The 24,990-nt window shown below is 51.2% G+C and overlaps 1 protein-coding gene across 3 annotated transcripts; it reads right to left on the reverse strand.

The window, feature by feature from the left end:
* Positions 1-7,381: 7,381 nt before the first annotated feature.
* On the reverse strand, positions 7,382-23,484 carry MFNG (MFNG O-fucosylpeptide 3-beta-N-acetylglucosaminyltransferase). 3 transcript variants are annotated; one of them, XM_048300836.1, is made up of 8 exons: positions 21,924-23,484; positions 17,352-17,400; positions 16,730-16,832; positions 16,600-16,642; positions 15,357-15,442; positions 13,901-14,066; positions 13,306-13,391; positions 7,382-12,465 (listed from the first exon to the last, which is right to left on the reverse strand). In XM_048300836.1, the coding sequence occupies exons 1-8, from the start codon at positions 22,260-22,262 to the stop codon at positions 12,396-12,398; spliced, it is 942 nt and encodes a 313-aa protein (XP_048156793.1). In that variant the 5' UTR covers positions 22,263-23,484; the 3' UTR covers positions 7,382-12,395. The 3 variants fall into 3 exon arrangements, with proteins under 3 accessions (XP_048156793.1, XP_048156791.1, XP_048156792.1); XM_048300834.1 differs by having other exon boundaries at positions 7,383-12,465; positions 16,489-16,642; positions 21,924-23,483; XM_048300835.1 differs by having other exon boundaries at positions 7,385-12,462; positions 16,489-16,642; positions 21,924-23,481.
* Positions 23,485-24,990: the final 1,506 nt, after the last annotated feature.

Consider the following 24,990-nt stretch of genomic DNA (forward strand, 5'->3'; position numbering starts at 1 on the left):
CCATGCTGCACCCTCTGCGTCGGTGGGGAAAACCCTGAGCTGTGTGTGCTGTACCTCCCATCCATGTCTGTGTCCGAGTGAGCTGATGGAGACAGACATGGGAGATTCCTAAGACACCTCTCCCTTGCATCCTCCGCACCCATTTTCTCCTTCCCCCTCCCGCAGTGATGAAAACACGGCTTGCAAGGCTGCTGCACTTCATCATCATCGCCTCCTTCAGTCAGGGCAGAGCCCCAAAGGGCTGTAGGGTTTTGGGGGCGGCCCCGTTCTCCATCCGAGGGCTCTGTCTGGTGGGTGAGCGATGGTATCGGAGTGCCCTCTGCTGGCCCCATTTCCGGACTCTTTGGCCTGTCCAAGCCTCGCACACCCCCAGTAGCCCTGGAAAGCTGGGTCTCGGCTTGCCCCCCCCGTGCCCCGGCACCCCTGCCATGGTGGGCACCACTCCAGCAGCCACACGAGCCAGCCCCTGGGCAACACAGAGCGCTGCCAGTGCTGGGCCACAGCCCCAGAGGAGCCAGCATGGTGGGGAAGCAGGGACAGAAATGATTGTAAGCCAGAGATCACTCTCCTGCTTACCAGGTGCTGTGGCGGAGATGTGGCAGAGACTCCCAGCGGCCTTTGGGATATGTGCCCCATTAAGTGGGAGGAAAAGTCCATCCCCTCCTCCTTAGCCCCAAGAGGCAAGAAAATGAGAGTTGTGGTGAAAGAGGCAGAGGAGGAGCACTCTCTCTCCCTTTAGGCTTGGTGCCATTCAAATGGTTGACCCTGTGAATGAGTCTCCACAGAGCTGGGGCAAAACATCCTGACCATTTACCTGTTCCAGGTGGTTGGGAGCTTCCATCACACTGGGATGTGCACGCATCTTATTCTCTTATTCTTTATGCCAAATTTTCCTGCAGAGACAACTCCTAGTGTTTCGACTATCCCAATCTTCGATGGTGAAACTGGCAAGGAAAACTGGAATCATTCTGCCTGCACCCAGGACGCCTAGGTTCAGACCCACCCGTGGATTCCCGAGTTATGCTAAGAAAGCTCCCAAGACTGTGTGCAGAGTGGGGGCCTGAAGTCCCTGTGGGTCAATGCTGGTCTACACCAGCAGAAAACCTGACATGCTGTCTCTGGGCTCTGGAACTACAGAGGTGCTCTCAGTTGCTCTCAGGAGTGGGGAAAAGGAGAGAGCGAGATGACAATCCAAGGAGCTCAGGTCCCTCTCTGGAGCTCGTCACTTGGTGCTTCGGCATGTAAGCCACGTAAGCAGGGATCGCACTGACCTGACAGATAAGAAGTGAGCTAATTAGCAGTGCTCTTCTCAGGCTCCTTCCAAGCTCAGGTGCTGCAGAAATGCTGAATACCAGCTCTAGTTACTGTTCAGGGCAATTGTTAGCTGGAAAGAGGTGATGGAGACTGGTTATCCAGGGAGATGACTTGAGTTTGGGTCTGGGCATGGTGTGATGAGGTCCTCTGAGGGAGAGATGCAGCGAGGTGCTGAACATGCCAGTAACGAGTGGGCCTGACAGAGCAGAGAGGAGTCCCAGAGGAGCCCTAGAGGAGAATCCCTGAGGAGAAACTTCCTCCCACATGTCATGGGTAGGCAGCTGAGCCCTGCAAGAACTTCCATCAGGAACTGCTCTTTATAAATATTACAAAACAATGACAGAAAAAAAAATCATATGCAGTGGAAGGAGGGTTTTTAAAAGAGGATAAAAGGTGTCCTGCAGCCTCATCAAGTGGAACAGTGCTGTGCCCTGCACTGGAAGAAAACACTGAAATTGCTTAGATATGCAGCACATCAAAAGCCTTCATCACGGGACTCACATGCAGCACTGCCACCCTCACTAGGACTGCTTGTGGTCTTGAAATGCCACTCATGGCAGCTCTCTGCCAGGGAGGGAGCTATGAGTGGAGGCCACTCTTTCCTGGCCTCCATTAGAGTAATGTGAAAAATAAGCTGACAGCATCCAAGGTGAGGTAAAAACTTCCCTTTCCCTCAGCTTTTCATTAAGCACTGCTGGAACCATTGCCCTCTCTCCCTGTCTGATAGTCATCTAAATGTCAAGCCACAGACAATGAGGAGCCAACCTCTGCTCCTATTAACCCAAAGTGCTGGAAGAATTGCAGGGCAGAAAAACTACTTTTCCTGGTATAAATGTAAATGTCACTTTACAGAGGACAACTACAGTTTGACAGAAAATCCATCGCCTCTTCCAAACACTTTGTGAGCTCTTTTGGGTGCTATGCTGTGGCTTGTTAAGCAAGCAAGGTGGAACACAACTGCTATTTTTCCAGACCCATCTACTCAATCTCCATCTGCAGTCCATTTATTTGTCACTGGCTGGGCCTGTCACTGCCACAAGGGCTCCCGTTTTAAAAAAGCACCAAAAAACAGTGAAAGGCAGCCAAGACCTCCTTCCTTTCTCCACACCAGACAAATTCAGATCCCTAAGATGTTGGCATGGATCCCATTCTCCATGGTCCCCTGGATAAATACCAACCAAAGTGGTGTCAGGCTGGGAGTTCCCTGGGCTCCTCTAAATGAAAATGATTTTCTGCAACTGAAATTGAGATCCCATTATCCCAAACTGGATCATGTCCAAGTAGCACAGAAGCCTTCAGCCTGTTTTCTCACCGGCTAGGTACCAGCTCCTCCCAAGTAAGTCAATACACTTCACTGGTGTCCTGCAGCCGTGGTGGGGAACAGCTTCAGGGACACCTCAGGGTTTGGAAAGTTCCCAGGGGGAAGATGCCTGTGATGATTCCTGTGCCATCAAAACCGGACTATCGGGAGAAGAGCTGGGAGACAGAAATCCACACTGAAGTCCTGGAACCAGCCCTGACTACAACTCTCTGCAAGCTTCTTTCCCTCAAGGTCTCTGTGGCCTTCTGCCCCACTCCCAGACTGGTTGTTCTCTGTTGGCGCAGACCGTGTGGGAAATAAAGACCAGAATTCTTCTGAGATTCGGGAAATGCTTTTTAGCAGAGCTCTACCCAATCCACCCATCCATTAGTCAGTGACTCCCACTGTCTGCCAGACTGCTTTAATTCCTTCTCCATGAATGCTTCCTGCCTTCACCACCCTGGAAGTTCCTTCTTAGATCAGGTGGAAGGCACGGGGCAGTGTCTGAAGTAGTTAACTCCCCTGCTGAGGATGCCAAGCTCCATCAGCCGTACCAGGGTTCCGAAAAACAAGAACACTCCAGGTATTTTGCACCTGATCTCAACACGCGGCACTCCAGGGCACAGAGGGCTCTCAGAGAAACTCACAGCATTGTGGAAATAACCACAGAGAAACAACGAGGAGAGGGAATGAAAAAAAGAGATATAAAAGGGAAATCAGAAAAATGCACACATTTGACGGCAGGGAAAGCACAAAGAGCAATGCGGAGATGCAGAGCAGCAGAAAGTGAGCAGATGAAATGATATTCACAGAGACCGGGCTATAGGGAAAGACAAGGGGAGGGAGGCACATAGAGGGGAGAGCACAGATGCAAGGAAAGAGAACACAGAGCACGGAAGGGAAGGGGGGAGTCAGAGAGGGAGAGAGGGAGGGATCTGGAGGGATTGCCTGATGTCAAATCTGATAGAAAAGAGGATTTATCTGCAAAAATAACCCAGATCTAAGCCACAGCTTCAGAGCAGCTGCGTACATAGCCACAGCACTATTTGCTCTTAAGTAAGAGCAAAAATGAGCTGGTGCAGGTTGCGAGGAAAAGCAGGGTCGTGCCACACCAGGAGGCTGCCCATCAGCCTGGACCAAGACAAGGGAAGGCAAGGCAAGGGAAAGAAAGAAAGACAGACAAGGCAAGGGCGAGCAGGGGCGGCGGGTCCGTCCCTGTCCAGGGTGCTGAGCAGAGCCCGCCACCCCTGACCCGGCCCGCTCTCGCCTCCTGCCCCTTCCCATCCCAGAGGGCAGGGGCCGCTCTGGGGACTGCGGGCAGACAAAAGCAGGGTGCTTCCCGGAGCGAGCTGAGCAGCGGGGAAAGAAACACACAGTCAGCTAGAAATAAAAGATATTCTCCCCATTCCTCTCTCCTGCCAGTAATTCCAGCAGCGGGGCTGGGCTTTCTCAGGGCAGGACTGGGTGACCAGCAGTAAAGTATATGCTCGTGGCTGGGGAAGTGAATGAGCATAAGGCACCTCTAGAGTTGCATTTCGGACCTGTATGGATAGGTTATTGTATGGATTGGGCATCCTCTCCGTGAAGGACAGCCCTCACTCCTCATTGAGCTAGCCTGTGTTGCCCTGGATGCATCTGGGTGCCCTCTGTCCCTATTGCTGCTGTATCCCAGGTTGTCAGAGATTGAGGTGGGAGGATGAACTCACAGCTATCCCACCTGCACCTGATCTGTCCAGATTACATGACCAGGAATTGGCAGTCACACAAGTGCTGTGTGTGTTGGGCCACATTTCCCACCAGGGAGCTTTTGGTGAGGAGGTTTCACTCCATGGCCTTGATGCTTACAAAAGGCTTAGTTTGAAAAGAGGTCTTAAAACTGCGGTCCACCCACAGGTGGACAGCTGCTCTGCCCACACAGCAGTTTGAGCTGTGACTGTGGACTGCCAAGTCATTTCGAAAGATGAAAGGGCTGGAATGGAGCTCAGCCTCCTCTGCCCTCAGCTCCAGGATGCGTCTCTGCCTCTTCCCAAACACATCCTGGCCTCACCAGGCCATTTTTGTTCCAGAGAACTGCAGATCAGCTGCCTCACAGAGGAGAAAGCAGTGCCCAGGACCCTGACGAAGCTGCTCAATGGGCATCTACAAATGGTGTTGGCACAGAGTTGCAGAACAAACCTGTCTTCACCATCAACCCAGTAGCAGTGCCTCGCTACCAGCAACCAGGTTTTCAATTCTAGCACCGGTAGTCTGGACCAGAACAATGTGTTTTAAGAGCCAGCTGGACAAGCATCTGAGTGGTATAAGTGGTATAAGGTGGCTGGCCCTGCTGCAGGATTAGATAACCTCCTGATACCTCGGCACCTCGCTCATTCTCTGTGATTCTGTGACCAAGTAAGAGTGCACACTTTCCAGTCACACAGATTGTTGTGCTACCAGATTAATAACAACACAAACACTTCCTTCCAACACTGAAATCTTGCTCATACTTCACATGTAGCAGGAACTTGACATGGCATGAACATGATTCGTGCCATGTCCAAGTAACAGCAACCATGTTACATGTCCATGTAACACAACTCTATAAGCACCTTTCTCCAGGTCACCGTAAGAGGCAGAATGACCTCCAGGGATGCAGATGCAGGGCATCATCTGGCTCCCAACTCTCCTGTGAACCGAGCAATTCAGGGAGCTTTTAATCAACTGGGCCCACATTACATGAGGATGTGCTGCCTGTCAGCAAGCCAGCCCTGTATTTTGGGGTGACTGAAGCCAGGAAAATAAACCAGGAAAAATCAGAACAGAACAGCACAGTCCCAGGTCAGCCAGGATTAATTACCTGCCTTGTGGCATCTCCCCCAGCCCTGCTCTCCTCAGCTGTCCAGTGCCCAGTAGCTCACTGGCTGAGTAGCCATCTCTCTCCAGTGGGCCAGTGCCACATGTTTAAGTTGGAACATTATTCTTCAGTTCTGGGAAATTGGATTAAGGGTCAGACAATACTGACTGTTATTTACCTTTGATTAAAACCAGCCCTCCTCACTCCCGGGCCAGAGAGACCAATGTTGCTGTTATTTACTCTGCTGCCAAACCTGGAGTTCAATCCCTGCCCTGCGGCACTCAATAAAAGCCAGTGCAGAGCTGGGGGTGTGCAGCAGGCAGGGCTGAGTGGGTGGGAGTGATTACCCAGGCCACCATGTCCAGTTTGTTTCCTCTGCTGTCAGACTCTGCCTTAGCAAGGACAGGGGTGCTCAAAGTGCCTGCCTCTGTGGCTCACGGGGCTGTTTGCCCCCATGCCTGTCTCTGGTCCTCTCCCCTCAACAAATCCCCACTTCCACACAGCTCCCCTTTTTATGTCCTTCTTTCTCTCTCTTCCCTCAGCCTCCACCTTCACCTTCAGCCTCCCCTCCCTGCTTCCCCTTTCTGCCTTCTCTTCTGCTCCCCCTCCTTCCCACCCTCTTCCCCCCAATCCCTTTCTCATTCCTCTCATTCTCCTCCTTCCCTCTCCCCCACTCTCCAAGCCGCTATTCCAGGACAATAGAGCAGATGGCAGGCTGTTTGTTTTATATGTCCCTTTGGAAAATCAGCTCAGCTGTTGAATCTGCGACTTTTGCTAAAAACAGACACCGTCCAATACAGCTGAATGCCAGGGAGAAAGGAGAGGGGGTGGGGGGAGCCCTGCTCTCCCTACAAGCTGCACCAAGACCCTGTCTGTCTGCACCCCACACCATGCCTTTGGGAAACAAGCCTGTCAGAGAGCCGAGAGAGGAGCTTCTCCCCTGCAGAAAAAACACCATGGCAAGCAGAGAGAGCTTCTAGAGTCAGCCTCACTCCAGCCAAAGCTGACGGTGATGTGGGAAAGGTGGGGCAGTGTGGAAGGGGCAGACTCTTGTCAGCACATCCCTCCTGCTCGTTGCCCCAGCCTGCTGCTTCTGCGAGCTGAGTTAGATGGGAGCTGAGTTAGATGGGGTATGCTCAGGCAGCAGATGCAGCACAGAGTAGAAGCCGGCGCTCTTTGCCAGCCCCATGTCTCCTCCTACGCTACTGGGGGCACCACGAGTGAGAAACCACCACCAGCAACGAGTGTGTGGGGAGGGGAAGACAGTCCTTGCCTTTTTCCTTCTGGCTTTCCCCTCTTTTTTGTGACCCCCTAAGCTCCAAGGTACTGGTCATCAGGCCACCATTTGCCACCACAGCCATGAAGACGATGTAGATTTTTTTCTGGTTCTTTCTCTTATCCAAACCACTTGCTTCATCATTCACCTCTCCCTTCATATATTATATCTGCTTATATCACACATCCTTCAGATCTTCATGGTATTTCTGGTGAAAACGCTGCTCCTGAACTCTGCCCCTCCCTGGCCCAAAGACCATCTTCTTCTCCCTGCTTAGACATGACAATACTGTCTCACTGATCCTGCAAGCCCTCCCCTCCCTCCCCACCCTGTCTCTGCTTGTAAGTAATTCACAGTAGGCACCCTGTCCAGCACGAAGCACAGGCTTGCCTTGGCTCAGAACCAGGCTGCTGGATTCTCTGCCAGTGCAATTGCTGGATATTCTATGGCATACCCTCCATCTGATACAGCATGGCCAAAGGCACCAGCTGCAGATTCTCTCTGTGCCCCACTTCTGGGGGTGGGATGGGGAGAGCAGGGTTTCAGAATAGCAGCATCTCTCCCCATCCAAATGCCCTGTTCCATTGCACTTCTTTTTCCTACACTGCTAAAATCAACACTGTCTTGTTTTCAAGCGGTGGCAGAAGGGCCAGGGCCAGCAAATCCTGTTTAATTTGTTCCTAAAGTTCACTATGGATCAGATGCAGCTCCCAACAAAACCAAGAGAGGCTTAACCAAGGCACAGTCAGCTGTAAAATCAGAAGAGGCTCCTTAGCCTGGAAGACAATTTAAACACAAGACATAGGCAAGGAGCCCATTCTTGGGGTTTGTAATTAATCACTTACAGTTCAAACAGGGAGAGGGATAAGTTCCCAGCTTTCTTGGAGTCCAAGCTGGATCCAACAGGAAGGGAAAAAAATCTCAGGCTGTCAAGGAACAGCCATAAAGAGGCAATGCCATCTGAGCAACAAGATCTCAGTTCTGCACTCCTTTAACTTCCCAAGTATTTAGGCAGAGAGTCTACAGGAAAAATTCCTGCATCAGCTGGTGAGAACGGGCACAGTTACTTGAACATCTACGATGATGCTCTTCTTCCTGGCCTTGCTTATGTCTATGGCAACACTTGCATCCTCTTCAGTGGAGCCACATGATGAGCACTATTTGGCACAGGAGAAAGTTCCAGTTAGTCTGAGATTCCATCTCTGGCACCAACTGCTAGCAGGTTCCTCAAGGAAGAACATAAGGATGGTCCATGCCTCCCTGTGACCATCCACTTACTGAATGGAGTAATCACCCACCCTCCTTCAGCTTTGCATCTGTCCCAGAAGTGTGCAGAGCCAGCTGTCAAGTCTGGTTTTTCAGAGATCGAAGACAAAAGAAATTTAACAAATTAAGCAAAAGAGCTGCTGATCCCACTCTGGACTGTCTGAAAAGCCTGCATTGTAAACAAGGACAGAAGAAGTATCAAAATTAAGAAGCTAAATCTGTTGCAAGCAAGTGACCATTAACACTGATGAAAAGACACTCACTTATCTGGAGTGTTATTAAAAAAAGAAGAGGTTCAGGGCCAAACAAACTGATCTCACCTCTTCCATGGTGAACTCTGTCTCACAGGCTGCCATCCTCAGTGGCACTGGTGAGCTGCAGTTGCCCTGATCACAAAAAAAACATCCAGAGCTGGGGGGCCAGGCAACACCCCCTTTCCTGCTCTGGCTGGGCAGCCCCCAAACAGCACTTTCAATGCACTACTAAAATTCCCGTGCTCCTCCAAGGCCTCGCTTGGTGGTTTCTTTCCTTCCAATCTCCTCTCTTCTTGTTCCTATTTCTCATCTTTTGACTCCTGTCTAATAAACTGCTCGCCTTTTGATGGCTGCTTGTTAAGCAAGAAGCCTGGGGAGAGAGCTGAAGGCTGCAATGTGGGTACACGTTGGGTAAATCCCACAGTGGCTCAGGAATCTGTTTTTCTTCGGCAGCAGAGCTGTTAAGAGGAGTTGGCACCAGAGACAGAACCATTGTCTGATGTTGCTATTCTTCTCTCTCCCCTTCAAGTCTTTAGCAACAACTGCAGTTTCCCACCTATTTCAGCTAACTTCTCTTTCCCCCTAAAGAAAGGATAGTTATTAGCATTTTTTTTGCACTGTCAAATAGGGCTTTTCTCATAAAAATTCTTCACGCTAAGGGGAAAGTGAAGAAAAGATATTGTTAACATGAAAGCTTTACTTAATATTTTACATTTCAAATACTGTAACTGCCTTTTTCCCCCCCTCCTTCTCCCTTTTCTGAATTTTCAGGATACAGTTTAAACATCATTAATAGTGTTGGTTGCTATGGTGTTGGGCAGGCAGGGGTGTCTATACTTGAAACCTTGAACTATACTTAATGTTGTACAACAGCAGGGTCATGCCAACACCCTTGACTTTGACCCCACTTTTCCCAGTAAAATAAAAAGACCATGTCTCCATTCCTTTTCGTTCTTGGGAGAGGGTTTTTTTTCCCTGCAATGAGAAAAGGAAGTGAGAGCTAGAGAAAGGTAGAGATAAAAAAAAAAAAATACAAATTTAATAGACCCAGTGGAACCTTTCCAAAATCTTTGTTACATCAAGAGAAAGAGAATAAAAAATGACAGCCCCCTGAAAAGTTTCACATGAGATTGTTTCTCATTTTCCCAAGCAGCTAAACATTTTAATAAACTAGGAAAATGAGACTGTAAAACCACAACATCTGACAGCTAGCCCCAGGGGCAGGAACCATTCCTGAAACTAATTTTAACTCATGTTTTAACGTTGATCAGATTTCATGTGGTGAATGTCCCATTAAGCTGTCTCTCTGTTCTTAGAGAAAACCTGGTTTCTTTTGTCAACTCAGAAGCTATTTTCTTTCCAGCGTATTGTCGTCACAGGCATAGCAGGACTTTTCTGTCATTCACTTCTCTACAGCCCAAGAGATGCCCTGCCCCAGACATCTTCTCATCTGTTCTGTTTCCTTATGAGACAAGATATTTTCCATAAAAGTGGCACTTAACTGCTCCAGCAACGAAGCCCAGTCTTAAACGGGTCCCCATGCAGCCACTCAAGGACTCAACCCATTAAACATCTGATCTTCAGCCATGCAAAAGGCACCATGTCAATTCAGACCAGCTGAGGCCAGGATCCAAAGCGAGCTTTCAGTGTCTCTGCTTTGCTTTTACCTCAGGGAAGAGAAGCTGCTGTACCAGTTTCCTCAAACGAATCGCATTTTGCTCTGATTGTCACCGGGACATCTACAGACACGACCAACTTTTTAACTCAGTCTCTATTAACATCAGCTGAAAGTTTGAATGGGGAAAACTGATACATCCAAAAAGTGTAGGTTTCTCTTGAAGATTCATTTCTTCTCACAAAAGCATATTTCATCTCCTGGTTGAGTTCAAACCCAACCACTTGTTCTGTGGGGCAGGACTTCTTGGTGCTGCATCCCCCTTCCAATAGCTGTGTGTCTGTTTTGTGGATTCTTGGCTGGCACAGCCGTGTGAGCCAAGGGCTTTGCACAACTCAAGGAATGGTCACTGGCATCAGCTTGCTCCTCTGCCTGCTCAGGATGAGCTTCTAGTTCAAAGGCCTGTTGTGCGACAGAAGGAAGCAAGGCTGTGTGCTGCTACACAAGCTGACTAAATGCCAGTAACAACGACCAGGTTGGAAAACACAGAATCACAGAATAACAAGGTTGGAAGAGGCCTCCAAGATCACTGAGTCCCAACCCATGTCCTAACACCTCAACTAGACTATGGCACCAAGTGCCATGTCCAGTCTTTTTTTAAACACATCCAGAGATGGTGACTCTACCACCTCCCTGGGTAGACCATTCCAGTACTTGATTATTCTTTCTGTGAAAAACTGTTTCTTAATATCCAACCTATACCTTTCTTGACACAGCTTGACACGGTACCCTCTTGTTCTGTCAGTTGCTGCCTGGTGGAAGAGACCAACCCCCACCTGTCTACAACCTCCTTTCAGCTCTACAGGCTCCTGCCTTCTGTTTTTCCAGGAATTAAAGTGCTCATTCCTCTCTAGATCCCCCTTTGCAGAGGTGGAAGGTCTTTCTGACGCCTTTCCTTTAAACCTCTTGTGCTCTGTGTAGGAGATGCTGGTGCTCAGGGGGTGGAAGGAGGTGACAGAGTGGCCAGTTTTCAAAACAGCAAAGCCACAGTGACAGTCGCCTTTGGCTCTTCCAGCCCACCAGCAGCAGGCTTAGTCACATCAGCAGCATCAAAGCTGAGCAGCTCCTTAGAGAAAGGGCATTTGTCCTTTCATCTGGAGATTACAGGATCTCTCACAGATCCCAGCAGTCTGTTTTGAAATGCTCTTTAAAGAGAAATACCTGTTTGTGGTACCACCTGCCATTTAAAACAGCCCCTTTGCCTTCCAACTTTCCCTGCAACACTCTCCCCCAGCTATTTAACCGTGTGTACAAGGACAAAATTATGACTAAGTTCCTTCCCCAGCAAGGACCGTTGCCCAGCTTTCACACTGGGCCCTTTATTAAGAAAAGGACCCTTCACAAACATGCCAGAAAGCTTGTAACCTATTTGGGCCCGCTCCTTCCCCCTGCTGCACACAGCAGGGACAGCAGGGAGGCAGAAAGCGGCTATTAGCATCTGGAGGAAAGACCCACAGAGATAAAAAGCTCTTTGCCTTGCTCTTGCCGTTTCTTCATGACTTAATTTTTTCGTCTGGGGACAGAAAAGATTATAAAGCTGTAACCTCTAATCTGCTCCCAAGCGCTCCTTCTCCATCTCTTCCTTTCTCCTCTCTTTCAGCCAGTTCTAATCCTTTATGTCTCTTCTCACAGACAGGAGTTGGAGTCTAATCTCAGGTGACAGGTTGGTAATTAGAGCAAGAGATTATCCTGACCCCACATCAAGAAGGTAAAAGGAGAGGAATAAAGCAGCACCATACAAGATCAAACCTTCAACATTCAATGCGGGAACCAACCCCATCTCGCTCAGTTTCCTCCTGGCTCCCTTACCACACACCCTCTCTTTTGTCCCAGCAGAGCAGGGGATTCCTGATTCTTTGTACTTCCTGCCCATCTCCCCTCCGTTGAGCAAGGACTATGCTTTTCCAGGATTCATTCAGCACAAAAGTGGTCACATTTTCCATTTCTATGGACTTTGATTATGCAGAGACTCAGCAGGTCTGTGGCTGCAAAGTGTGGGCAGTAGGGAAAGCGCAGATATAGAGGAAGAGGCCCTGTTCACAGAGTCTGGAGCCACGACATGCTGCCAGCCACCCTCAGTTGGGCACTGGGTACACACACACAGGGCCCTTCTAGTCCAGCAAGATGCAGCCAGGGCACAGAGCAGCAGCAGCAGCAAGTCCTCATCTCTACCAAGATGCCCAGTAGCCACTATCCAATCCTTGATCTGCCCAGAAGGCATACTGCTCCCATCCCTTGCATGTATCCCAGCACAGATGAGAAGCTCATTCATGTGTCCAGCCCATCTTATCCATCTTTGGATCAGACCTTGTCTCTTGTCCTGTGTCACCAGTATTGAGCGAGGACCAAGAAAGCCATCACAGAGCCCCAAGACCACCACAGAAAAGGTGAAACTGGGAGCACCAAGCTTCTTCAGTGTCCCACTCCCTAGAGGGGAACAGGTGTCACCAGGATTCACTGTAGCTAAGACTCAGGCATCACCAGCCAACAGCCTGCAGGCACCAGGAGGTGTCGGGATAGAGGTGGCAGTGGAGTGATCGAAACCTGCTGGGGAGAAAGCAAAGTAAGGTCAGAGGACAGTTTTTACACCAGCACACAGCTGGAAGATGGAGGACCTCTCCCTTATGCCCCATTCCACATCAGGCACCCACCCTGCACCACAGAGCTCAGGACTGGTTGTTCACCCCACGATGTCTTTTCTCAGCAAAGCCTCCCTCTGGTACCCAAATCCAGCTCCAGCTCATGCAGCCAAAGCCCACAGCTCACCCTGATCACGGGCAGGGAGATGGGCACTGCACCAGCCCCTGCTACGTGGTTCTGCTGATGCTCTTTTCATCACCCAGCTGCTTCCCACCCCTGCTATCTCCAGCCAGGATCTTCCTACTCATGCTCTGCAAATAACAACTTTAGGTTTGTTCACTCAAAGAGGAGAAGGTAAATCAAAGAACAGTTTTGTTTGCAGTCAGCCTGAAGTGAACCTTTTTCTTTTTTCCCTTCAGTTTTCTCAGCAAAGCATAAAAGGAAAAAGCAAGCAGAATTTCCTTTCCTGAGTTTAAAAGAACATTTCTGCTCCTGTCCCTGAGGTAAAAGGTTAGCTTGTTCAGCCTCAAAATGGGAAATAAACAGCAATACTTTCGGCTTAGGAATTGTCCAAATAAAATGTTTTGAACACTTTGTTTCCTCCCACTCACCCAAAAAGGTCTGCAAAGTTTATAAGCCTTCACAATCAGCTTAATGCTGGGGTGCCCCTCACCCCATAAGCCATGTGACTGTAAGGTTTCTGTCCCTCTCTCTTGCCCTCCTGCACCCCGCTGGGCTGCCTCCCCCTCCCAGCCTGTTGTCTGAGGGCTCACACAGCAGCAACACCCAGAGCATCATGCCCCATACCTTGAGGGGTCCTCCTGGGGCGAGAAGGGGCCGCTGAGCTCAATGACATTAAGTTTGTTCTCAAACATACCATAGCTGAGGGTGACCTACAAAGCAGTGGTGAGAAAGGAGCAGAAAGGGTGAGGTGAGTTCAGGAGCAAGGAATTTGCTGTAGGTGACAGAAACTCCCGTTCTAGTCCTTTCTCTGCTGGCTTAGCCTCTGCCTTCCACATCTCTCCTGTCTTCCTTCCCATGATGGTCCACCCTACTAGTCCTTTGCCAGGCAGACACAGTGCCATGTCAAAGGCCCTTTCCTAATCAATCATCATTTCTGCTTGTCCGTGTGCCACATTCTCCCAGGGATGCCCTCAATCCTCCCGTCACTCCCCACACATGTGCTCCCCACCACTGATCCCAGGGCACTGTCACTGGCAGCTGTGCTGCAGGCAACATCTGCTCCTTATTTCAAAGAAGCATTTGTCAGGAAAGCCTCCCCAGACAAGTAGATGATTGATCCAATGCACATCAGCGCCATCAGTGGAACCATGTGCCTGTAAGCTCCCCTCTACTTCTCCTTCCTCACACACCTCCCTCTTGCTTCCTTTCCCCTCCTCACCTGCTGCATGAGCTGAGAGCTGGGGATGAGCTGCAGGTTCTCCAGGTGGGAGTGGAAGAGTGCATTGGGAATCAGCTGCCCACCGACCTTGCACTCAATGATGTAACCCACGGTGCAGTCATCTGGCAGGCGGATGAGCTCGGAAGTGCTCAGGAAGTTCCTGCCACTGGAAGAGAGTAGGGCTGCATGGGTTAGGAAAAGGGTAGGGGCAGATGTAGGCATCCATTTGTGCAGGAGATTACTGAAAACCAGAGTAAATCCTGTAACCAGGCAAGAAATCCCCGAGTTCCACCTGCAAAGATTCAGGAACACGTTTGATCTTTCACCATTCCCAGCCGTGCTCCCCCACAAATTGTCAGGTGCTGCCCCAATACATGCTCAGGTCCTTGCTAAGCTGATGCAGAGAGTTTACAGACTTCCCTGAGTCATTTCCCCACCTGTTTGGGGAAGTGCACTGAGCCCCTGGGGACGTCAGACAAGCCACCACAAGAGAATCAGTGGGAGCACACGGCCAGGTCCAGGAGGAAGAAAAAACAGGACATGCAGCTTGGATAAGCCATCCATGCAATGTAACACCACATACTGGGCCACCTTTTGATGACAGGCTAAACCAAATTTCTGTATTGGCAGTAGTTACACAGTGTGAAGCACTGTCTACTGTAACAACCCCCAGCCAGTTCAAATGCGTTTTAAGCAGTTCAAAACAATAGTGGCAGACTTCAGGCCAGGTTAGGCATTATCTATTGGTGCCACTTTCGTTTTACCCTAGATCACAGATCATCCTCCTGACTGAGCCTACCATAACATACATCTCATGGGCTTTGGCTAAAGCAGCCACCTGGTGTGGATCAGATGTGTCCTTCTGGGTATGCTCAGATCTGGTTAAGGCTGGCACAGCCAGTGCGTACCAGTGTATAAGCATTCAGCCTGTGGTATAACCCAGGGCATCATGGAATACATCATCTTGTTGTAGGCCAGGCTAGCACAAGACCATGCATCAAGCTGACGAAATGACAGTGGGCACCCTGAGAAACCAAAGACTGTTTGGGGTGAGGGAACAGAAAACTGGCTCAGGGGGAGAGTAGAGAAAGTTGGAAAGAGGCAGGTGAAGGGGAGATGAGATAGGCAGATAGGGAAATCACTTAGAAGAATCAGAGGAAGCTAAAAGGGATGGGAAGGAGCGTGGGGAGTAACCAAGAGCTTTAAGGAGATGGGGAGAGAGGAGTACATCATCCTATGACCATGCTTGCTGGTGTGCCTGCTCTGGCCAGTTTTCCATCAGTTAGCAGGCCCACCCACTACATCCTTCCTCCAGTCCCACACCTTGCAGACATGCAGCATGTGGCACTCTGCCCCTCTGCAAACACCACATGCACAAATCCAGGTCTGACACTGCCAGGAATTAATGTGCAGCCATGTTGCTCATCCCCAAAGGCTCCCCTGCTCCCCAGCTCACCTGGCCCAGGGCACCATCTTCCTTGCCAGCACACGGCTGATGCAGAACCCAGCCCCTCCTGTGGCAAACCAGAAGCGCACGGATTTCTGGAGAGAAACACCAGAGAAAATCAGTGGCAGAGGCTCAGACAATACCATTCTCCCAGAGATGGGAATGCTGGAAACCTGGCTTTGATGTCAGGACAAACACAGCCCTATCGTCACCCCAGCCCCCTGACTGCTGCCCAGAAGATGGACTTGCCAGCAGTACAGCATCAATTTTCACCTCCTCATAACCGGAATGGCCAGCTCCTCCTGCTGGCAGCAACAGGTGGGCTGCCTAGGGCAGGCTGGTGTCCTGTCAGACACGTACCCAAAGGCAGAGCAACAACGTCAGACTCTGCCCCTTGGATGATCAAATTTACTCAACACCTACAGCCCTGTTCAGACAAGATGGCAAGTGTTCAGCTGTTCCCCATTCCTGCTGGGACCTGTCTCTCCTTGCAATATTGTGCTGGTTTTGGCTGGGGTAGAGTTAACTTTCTTCCCAGGGGCTGGTGTGGGGCTGTGTTTTGGATTTGTGCTGAACACAGAGCTGACAACACAGAGATGTTTTTGTTATTGCTGAGCAGGGCTTACCCTGAGCCAAGGCCTCTTCTGCTTTCATACTGACCCATGGGTAAGGAGACAGGGTGCAAGGGAGGTTGTGAGGAGACACTGCCAGGACAGGTGACCCCAACTGACCAAAGGGATATTCCAGACCATATGACATCATGCTTACTATATAAAATGTGGGGAGAAGGAGGAGCAGGAGGGAACATTTGGAGTGATGGTGTTTGTCTTCCCAAACCACCATTACGCATGATGGGGCCCTGCTCTCCTGGAGGTGCCTGTGCACCTGCCTGCCTGTGGGAAGCAGTGACTTAACTCCTTGTTTTACTTTGCTTGTGTGCATGGCTTTTGCTTTCCCTGTCTTTATCTCAACCCATGAGTTTTCTACCTTTTCCCTTTTGATTCTCTCCCCACTCCCTCTGGTGGGTGAGTGAGCGAGTGGCTGCGTGGGGCTTGGCTGCTGGCTGGGGTTAAACCACGACAAGTGTGAGCCAGAGCACCAGAACAACCCACTGCCCCCACACCGCCACCACAGGCTGTACCGTCTGATTGTTTGGCAGCGTTTCAGAGGCCCAGATGGGTCGGTTGAGGCTGGGTTTGCCCAGGTAAACATCCCACGTCTCCGAGTAGGAGGACAAGAGCTTCAGGAGCACCTGAGGGTTCAGGTAGTTGTCATCATCCAAGTGGCAAAACCAGCTGGGGGAGACAGGAAGACACGAGAAGTTTGCAGTAAGGAGGGTGCCTTTTGCTCTCAGGGGTCCCCCCAGGGCAGCCCTGCCTCACCTCAGGCCGCTGGCCAGGAAGGCGTCGAACTCTGCAGCCATCTTGCAGGACAGGGCCAGGTGGCTGTGCTCGGCAGAGCAGTTGGTGAAGATCACGTGGCCACCTGCCAGAGGAGGGAAAGCTCAGAGCCAGCCCACTTTGCACAGTCACAGAGAGGACATCTGGGCAGGAGGGAAGGGGTTTGTTCACAGACAGTCTCCTCACAGCCCCCCAAAAGGCATCTGAGCCCATGGTGACATGGGTTCCACTCTTCCCCCTACCAGGAGATGAAATCTGGACAAAGCCGAGCAGCTTGGCCAAGACCAGGATGCCTGCCATCCACACACCCACCCTGCTCACCACCATGGGCAGCGGTTGAGGGGCTCTGTCATGGGCTGCTTCTACCCATGGATGCAGACAGCACCCTGCCTCCAGTGGGCTGCGTGCCCTGGGGTAAGCCAGATTCACCAAATCATCGCCACCACAGCTTGGGGCCCTCCCACGGGACATGGCAAGGGGCGTGTTTCAGTGGGCAGTGCTGGAGCAGGAGAGCCAGCCCTCACAGCAGACCCCCTCTCAAGGCCAGGGCAGCTGAGGGGCTGAAGGTGGAGTGGAAAGGTGGTGTCATAGGACAGGTCATTACCCACTCTCCTTTTCAAGGCATCATCTTCTTCATCAGTGAAGATGTAGGTCTGGGGAAACAAGGAAAAGAGGTTACTCTCAGGGATGGAGCTGGTGCTGTTCCTGGCTGCCCACTTCCTCCTCCCACAGCTGGACACACTCAACATGGTTACCTCACTCCATCCTCTGCTGCTGTACCCACTCCCAGGCAGCAGCTGAACAGAAGCATGGCTGTGCTCCCCCTTCCTGCAGTGCACAATCCTCAGCGCCTGTGTGGCTTCACTTTCACCCCCATCCCACTGCCTAGGGAACAGGGGATCCATGACACTGAGTGAGGGGGCAAGATAGCCCTGGATTAGGTGTCAGTGGTACAAAAATTAAAGCATTGTGGTTAAATTAAGCTTGGGTTAAAAGAACATCTGTTTGTGCATGAAGTGTGCACAGCCCCCTGCCAGTTTCTGCCCCCTCCTCCTCCTCTCTCTCCACTCCCAGGCTTCTCTAATCCCCCCTGCTGCCATTATGTGGCACATCTCCCCCTCTTCAGAGCCAGGCGAGGATCAGGGCTGGTGGAGAAAAGCTTTCTTCAGGCAGAAAATGAGCTTTCATGGAATGAAAAAGGAGTCGCGAGCCATAAACAGTCTCCCCACCAGCTGCCCACAGGCTGGTTAAACACAGCACCTGCGCAGGCACAAAGGGAACAAGGCAGGCAGACAACAGCTCCAGGAGCCATCACTGTTCCCCAAGGCTCTGGCAAGGAGACACAGTCTCTACATCTCCCCACACCCACCCAGCACTTGGGAGATAGAACCCTCTCTAGAGGACGTAGCAGGAGAAATGTTGTGTACATGAAAAGAAGGTAATGAAGGACCCTCAGAGACCACCTGGCTCAAGCAGAGACAGCAGGATGGTTTCATGATCTCAGACGGATGAGCCACAGCGCTGGGTGAATTACCCTCCACCAGCTGAGCTGCAGCAATGGAACACGCACACATTCCCACCCCGCCCCACCAGTAAAGTCTTTTAGTTAAAAGCACTTTCAAGGCAATCATGTGACAAGAAGCAATTAGCGAAGTCTCAGGTAAAGGAACTGCTCTGGGTCAGGGGACCATATCACAACCTTCAGGCAAGGCAGGGATTGTCAGCAGCATGGGATTTCCCTTGCCAGCATGTCAGAGTTAGAAATTTACACTATGGCAAATATTTTCATCTTAAGAAAAAAAAAACCAAACCTGAAACAATTGAAACTTTCTGCCATTTTCAAAAAAAAAAACCCAAGAAATATTTTTGCTGGAAATTACTTGCTTACAGATATAAAACTAACTAGATATCACGTGCTTAACAAACATCACATTTGATTGACTTAAAATAGCAATCTGCATTTTCTCCAAATTTTCTACTTGTAAAAATATTCTGAGGTTCCCAGTTTTCTCTTGATGCAGGATGGGAAACGGGTTTTTTTTGCAGACATCCAACACGTTTCTGTGGAACCCAAGGATGAAAGTACACTGTCACCACAGGCAACACCAGACTGTCCAAAATAACTGGGAAAAGGGAACTGTGAGTGTGGGGATTAGGCAAGTCTGATTTTTCTGGCTCTTTCAAACTCTGATCTCCATGGCACACCTGTCTGTGCTCGAGAAACGCAAAAAAAGGTCACAACAGCACACACAGCCTCCATCCATGTCTCTTCATCCCACATATGCCTGAGGGTGGGAAACCTGGAACAGCAGTTGCTGCCAGAGACGAAGCACAGAAAGTATCCCTCCATTCTGGAGTGGAGAAGATGTCAGTGTAGGAAAGGATGTCTGCTGGACAGCAGTGCAAGCAGTGATATGGAGCCCCTGTGTCAAACAGCTTTTTCTGGCAGATCTTCATGAACATCAGAGCCCATGCAATGGATAAATGCTAGACTTCGAGACCTCCTCACCCCAAACTGGGGAAATAGCCTAGCAAGAAAAAACTAGGAAAAGGGAATAAAGATATGGAACCTGACAACCCAGGGCCATGTTCATCTCCCAGGCTCACAGGGTACCCCTTCTCGGTGAAGAAACCCTCTCCAAAATGCAAATACTTCAGCAGGGTTATAGTTGTGTCCTGCACAGAGAACAAATTCAAAATCTGTGGTGCATTCACATCACTGAAAATCTGAAAGCCAGTTCAGGATGGGCCATTCAAAGGTTTCATTGCTGGATGTGTGGGCTTCTAAAAGGAGGAGAAGTGCTAGAATTAGTCCACATTACCAAACAAAATGCCATTTCACACCAGAAAGCTGGACTTATCTCCATCAAAACTTCTGGGGCCAAGAGTGTAAATCACTCCCAGATTATGCCCAGCCTAAACAATCATCAGAACCGACACTTCTGCTTAGATTAAGCTTTTGCTGAGGAAAAGCCTTTTGCTAAAATGACTTTCACATCAATATCCCATGGGAAGTCTGTCATGGATCAGTTCTCAAGAGGCAGAGCATGGTCCAGCAAAGAGTGCCCACCTCACACTTCCCCATCTCTCACCAACTGCACGTCTTCAGATTAAACAGAACAGTTTCAGAGACAATCTCTCTTATTTTCTACCCCAACAGAGTCCAACACAGAGGATTTTTAATTCGGCTCCCATACAGTCTGTCCTTGCCATCAAAGCCACAGCTGTTCCTGCCTCCTGTTACAGTCACCTAAGCCTGATCTGGAAGGTCTGGGTTGCTTCCTCCAGGAGGAAACCATGCAGGTAATCAGCTCCGAAGCCAGGCTTGGCATCAGCAACACGGCCAGCTGCTAAAACTTCCCTGCTGGCCACTGGTGGAGAAAGATTCACTGAATTGGTCTCCAGCCATGAGTAAGGGCGAGACAGTAAGATGCTGGGTCAGCGCTAGGAGAAGGCAGCCTCTGCACATCAGGACTTCTGAGACCTGGATTTCTCCAGGACTGGCTCCTAAAGCCTGTATCTCTCTTTTTTTTTTTTTTTTTTGCTAAGTGAGGTTTTCTATATTGTCAAATTTTCAAAACCAACCATTTCCTGTAAACCTAAAAAAACCCTTAAGCAGGGATATATTAAAAAATAAAAGTTTTTGACTTTCATATACGTCTCTTTACTTCCCTTTCTGCTCCCACTCCCCTTCCCTCAAAGCCATTTCATAAAAAAAGCAGAAGAAAAACACAGAAAACTGAGGAGGGGGGAGGTAAATACTGAACTTGCAACAAAAATTAGTAACACTGAAAAAACTCTGTTTAAAAATGAGTGACACTCCCACTCTACCCTTCCTTCCTATTTTCCTGCTCAGTCTGTGTAGTTTTCCCAGAGGCTGGCAGCAGCATGGAAAATTCAACACCTCTTCCCAGGTTTGGACATCATTTGCATGTCAGAGGGGATCAGAAGAATCTGGGGAGCTAATAGCTAATTCCTGTCATCAGCAGAATGGCCAGGCACTGGTTTGTCAAACAAAGGAGGGAAAGAAAGGTGAATTACTCCTTTAAAACCCACTGGGAAGGCCCCACGAGCAATATCCTAATGCCAGTGCAGCCATGTGGTTGGGTTTGGTTTCTCCAAGGAGCTGCTGGGCTGGAGCCAGCCGGAGAGGAGAAGTGCATCTGGAGGAGGAAGCAGGGCATCTCAGATGCTGAGAGGGACACACAGCCAGGGGAGGAAGCATGCTCAAAATAGGACACGGCTTCCTGTGCCGACCGCAGCAGACCAGAGAGCTGCAGCACCACGAAGTGGAAAACCACCCTTACCCAGAAAACCCCGCATTGCTTCAGGCGCTCTCCTACCAGTACCTCCGCCCCCGTCCCCCTGCCTCGCTGGGGCCTGAATTTGCCTTCGAGGCACCCATCACACACAGGCAGAGGCAAAAAAACCCCAGCCTTCAGGGCAGCCACAGGATTTCTTCTTTCTTGAGGAGCAACTCTGCGAGGGAGGGAGAAAAGCGCCGGAGCTCTGGGGAGTACTCCTGCCCACCAGTAAGCCGGTCTGCACAGCACCACTAATGTGGTGCCCCACATCAGTTCCTCTAACAGGAAGGAAACTCTCCAAACTCTGTTTTAGCAAAGGATGGAAACATCGGGCCCCCAGTTAAAAAAAAGAAAATTAAAATCAAAAATACACCCGCATCACTTCAAGATCATGCACATGAAAGCATCTGCCCAAGAAAGGAAAGGATGGATTGTGCTGATGTGCTGGGGAGTGAACAGGGCTGGCTACAGGAGGTCCTGCAGGAGCCTGCCTGCCTTGTTCTCTTGCCCACTGCACTGCCTCTTTCCAGGGCAATGGGTGCCCAGGCACCGTGTAGGCATCCTGACGAAGGGCCAGGGGAGCCTGTCAGCTCCAAACCCAGCAAACTCATGGCACTAGGAGGTAGAAAGCCACCATTTCATACAGACACGGGATGGTCTGTGCATTCACTCTGGTGTGGCATCTCTGCCAAGCTTTCCCATGAAGCAGCAGTGAAACATTTTGCTAGGTAGCATCTCCCTTCGAATGTGGAGTGAGAACTAGAGAAAATGAGGCAAAGTCCCGGGGGGCACTACAGTGCCCAGCCTCCCCTTCCTCTGGCTTTTATCGCCATTACCAACACCTTCTCTGTAGTCTGAATCCACACACTCACCTGCTCGCTGGCCTGGGATATCCACGTGTCCAGGAGCAGCTCCATCCTGCTCTGGTGAAATCTCTTGGTTGTCTTCACAGCTATGAAAATGTCCCCAAGCGTCAGGCTTCCCTCAGTCCTGTACTCCTCCGGAGGATGCGGTTTGAGGTCCTTCTGCCCCCTGCCACCAGCTCCCTCTGGGCTCCCTCCGCTCTGTTGCTCTGGCTTCTCCAGCATCCCCTCCCTGACCCCTGGGTGCTGAGCTGCGTCCCGAGCCCCGCGGTGCCGCATGGAGAGGAGAGCCACGCTGGCAAGGAAGACTGCGGCCCCAGAGACACCACGGATGAGCCGACGGCCCATGGCTCCCAATCGATCCCGCCGCAGCCAGTATCCTACCGAACAAGGACAAGCTCTGCCTGTAGCTCCATGTGAAGCTGTCTGCTCTTCTCGAAGCCTCCGAAGGGGCAGGATTAGTCAAGAGCAAGGTCTGAACAGGATGTGGTCAAGGAACAGGGTGGGCAAAGACCAGGAAGCCAAAGAGTCAGCAGACGTGAAGGATCCCGGTGAAGCAGGGGGGATTTTCACAGACTACGGAGGGCTCAGTGGCCCAGCGAGGCAGGGACACATGACGGGAAAACACTCCAAGGCGACGGCACGTGGCTGGCACAGCCTGCCAGGAGGAAAGCGAGCATCCCCGCTCCCGACAGAGAGGCCGAGTGTCTCAGGCTGGGTGTTGAGGGGGCGGCCGAGGAGATCAGAGCCACGAGTGGGAAGTCTGGACCGAAGGCATCAGTTGCCCAGAAGACACCAGCCCACACATGCGAGCCAGGCGCTCCGGCAGCAGGCGAGCGGCGGCTGCAGGGACCCGGTCCAGCGTGCGGCGGGGCTGCCTCTCCACCTGCTCCCTCCCGCAGCTCTGGCTCCTGCCAGCCCCGGTCCCGCCTCCGGGCACGGGGCGGGGCGCCAGCCCGGGGGAGGAAGGATGGAGAGGGGGGAGACCTGCGTCTGACAGTGGGCTTGCCTCACCAGGGCATCCCCGGTCCGGTCCGGGCAGAGCTGGGAGGACAAACCTGTTGCTTGACTGATTTCCCCGCTTCTCCGTGACAGTCCAGCCCGATCTCTGCAGCCCTGCTCGGCCCCCTGCTCTTGAGGGAGGAGGGGAGGGTGACACTGATGTGGGCTCTGGTGAAGTTAAGGTGCGGGCTCCTATATTGTTCTTGGGAAGAACGACTTTTCCCAGGAATTCCCTCAGCCCCAAACTTTTCCTATGGACACACGTCTGAATTGCTGCCCCTGCCTTTTAGTCGCAGCCTGCCTCCCCACAGCAGGGTCGTGTGTTCCCTGCTGTCCCTCCCACCTCCCACCACATCTCAGAGTCTCAAGCTTCTGATACCCATCTCCCTAAACCATGACTCTGCTCCTGAAGGTCCCTTTTCCTTGGCCTCCAGCCCTGCAATCCCCACCCTCTGCCCCACCTCACATCACCACCAGGATGTCCAAGGACATTCTGCTGCCCAGGTGGCAGCACAGGAACAGGTACACCAGCAACCAAAAGCAGGAGGAAGGGCCTGCTGCCTCCCTTTCAGTTGTAGAATCATAGAATTACTTGGGCTGGAAGGAACCTTAAAGATCATCCAGTTCTAAGCCCACTGCCATGGGCAGGGACACGTTCCACTAGAGCAGTTTGCTCAGAGCTCCATCAAACCTGGCCTTGAACACTTCTGGGGGAGCATGGCGGGGGTGTGTGCAGTGTCACCGCAGAGTTTATATCCCACCCAGCTCCTTGTCCCCTGCAGCAGAGCTGAGCTCAGCAACGTGTCCCTTGTGGCTTTCATGCTGTCCAAGGTGACGCTTCCCTTTCTCTGGGCAAGGAAAGGGGATGTCCTTTCTCTCTGGAAAACCTCAGAGACCTGCAGGCACAGCAGCAAAGTGGCACCTCCAGCTCCTTCCCCACTCCCCGCCTTCACCACTGGTCACCCCTGTGCCACCTTCACTTCCAGCCCTCTGGTTGCCAACAAGGGGTGGGGATATCAGAGACCCTCAAAAAGGTGTGGGAGCCCCTCCCAAGGACAAAGACCACCATGGAAGGGAAATTTGGGGGTCAGCACCACAGATTGCTGCGTGCTTTTGCTGGTTCAGTTAGATATAGGGTAGGTGACCATGCTGCCCCCTTCACACTACCTGTAGGCCACTTTACAGAGTAGCCAGAGGGGTACAGAGAGACAACAGCCCAGGACGGGGGATGACATCCATACCCCCACCTCAGCTTCCCTGTGCAGCAAGAGTGCGGACAGCAGGATGGTAGTGCTCTACATAAGCTGCCGAAATCAGAGCGCCTCCTCAGGGAGCGACAAGCTGTGGGCATCCAATCTCAGCATGCCAAAAAAATAAAAATAAAAAGTAATAAGTTGGTGCCCAGGAGAATTGGTGGGGGTGTGGAAAAGGGCACCCCGCCTCATGCACATGTCAGATCATGGAGCCTTAGAAAAGAGGGGCAGGGCAGCCTGCCAGGGTCCCTCTGTTCCACACTCCCACCGTGCGTCCAGCCACAGACACTGCCCAGGCACACAGGGAAAACCTCCCTGCAGGGCTAAACCCGTGTGCTCAGTTTCTCCAGGTCTCAGACACACACTTTCACACCATCCCTGTCCCTGGCTACTTTTTTCTTTTGTAAGGAAGAAACTACTGAATCCACTTCTTCCTCCTTCTCCCCTGTATTTCTCAGTCTCCTGCCTTCCCCTGAAGCAAGAACATCTCAAGAGCATCTCCCATATCCCTTTGGAGGGTCCCTGCAGGTTTTATTTTTAGATCCCTTTGAATACTGATACTTTCTCACACTGATTTGGGGCACAGGGGGAGTCATTCACCTTCAGGCCTTACATTACTGCAGGGATGTGAATGTGGTGTGACTGGGATTGCTCACATGGCTGGCCACTGCTCCTGAACCAGAAATTAACCTCCCTGAGTGCTCCAGCCACATGCCAGCAGCCTCAGGCACCTGTAAAGGAAGCTTCTATAGCTCCAAGGCATCCTGCAGCACCTCCCAGCTCTGGCTTAGGAAATCATTTGGGAGGCACAGGTGGGACAC

Source organism: Corvus hawaiiensis, chromosome 4, assembly GCF_020740725.1.
Source record: "Corvus hawaiiensis isolate bCorHaw1 chromosome 4, bCorHaw1.pri.cur, whole genome shotgun sequence".
In the NCBI taxonomy this organism is placed as follows: domain Eukaryota; kingdom Metazoa; phylum Chordata; class Aves; order Passeriformes; family Corvidae; genus Corvus; species Corvus hawaiiensis.

Bases quoted from the DNA above. Each gene is read 5' to 3' on its own strand.
- MFNG (XM_048300834.1), bottom strand. From the start codon at position 22,262: ATGGGCCGTCGGCTCATCCGTGGTGTCTCTGGGGCCGCAGTCTTCCTT. The intron at 17,401-21,923 runs GTGAGTGTGTGG...TTGTTTCCCCAG, and splicing joins TATCCCAGGCCAGCGAGCAG to ACCTACATCTTCACTGATGA. The intron at 15,443-16,488 runs GTACAGCCTGTG...GTTTCTCTCCAG, and splicing joins CGCTGCCAAACAATCAGACG to AAATCCGTGCGCTTCTGGTT.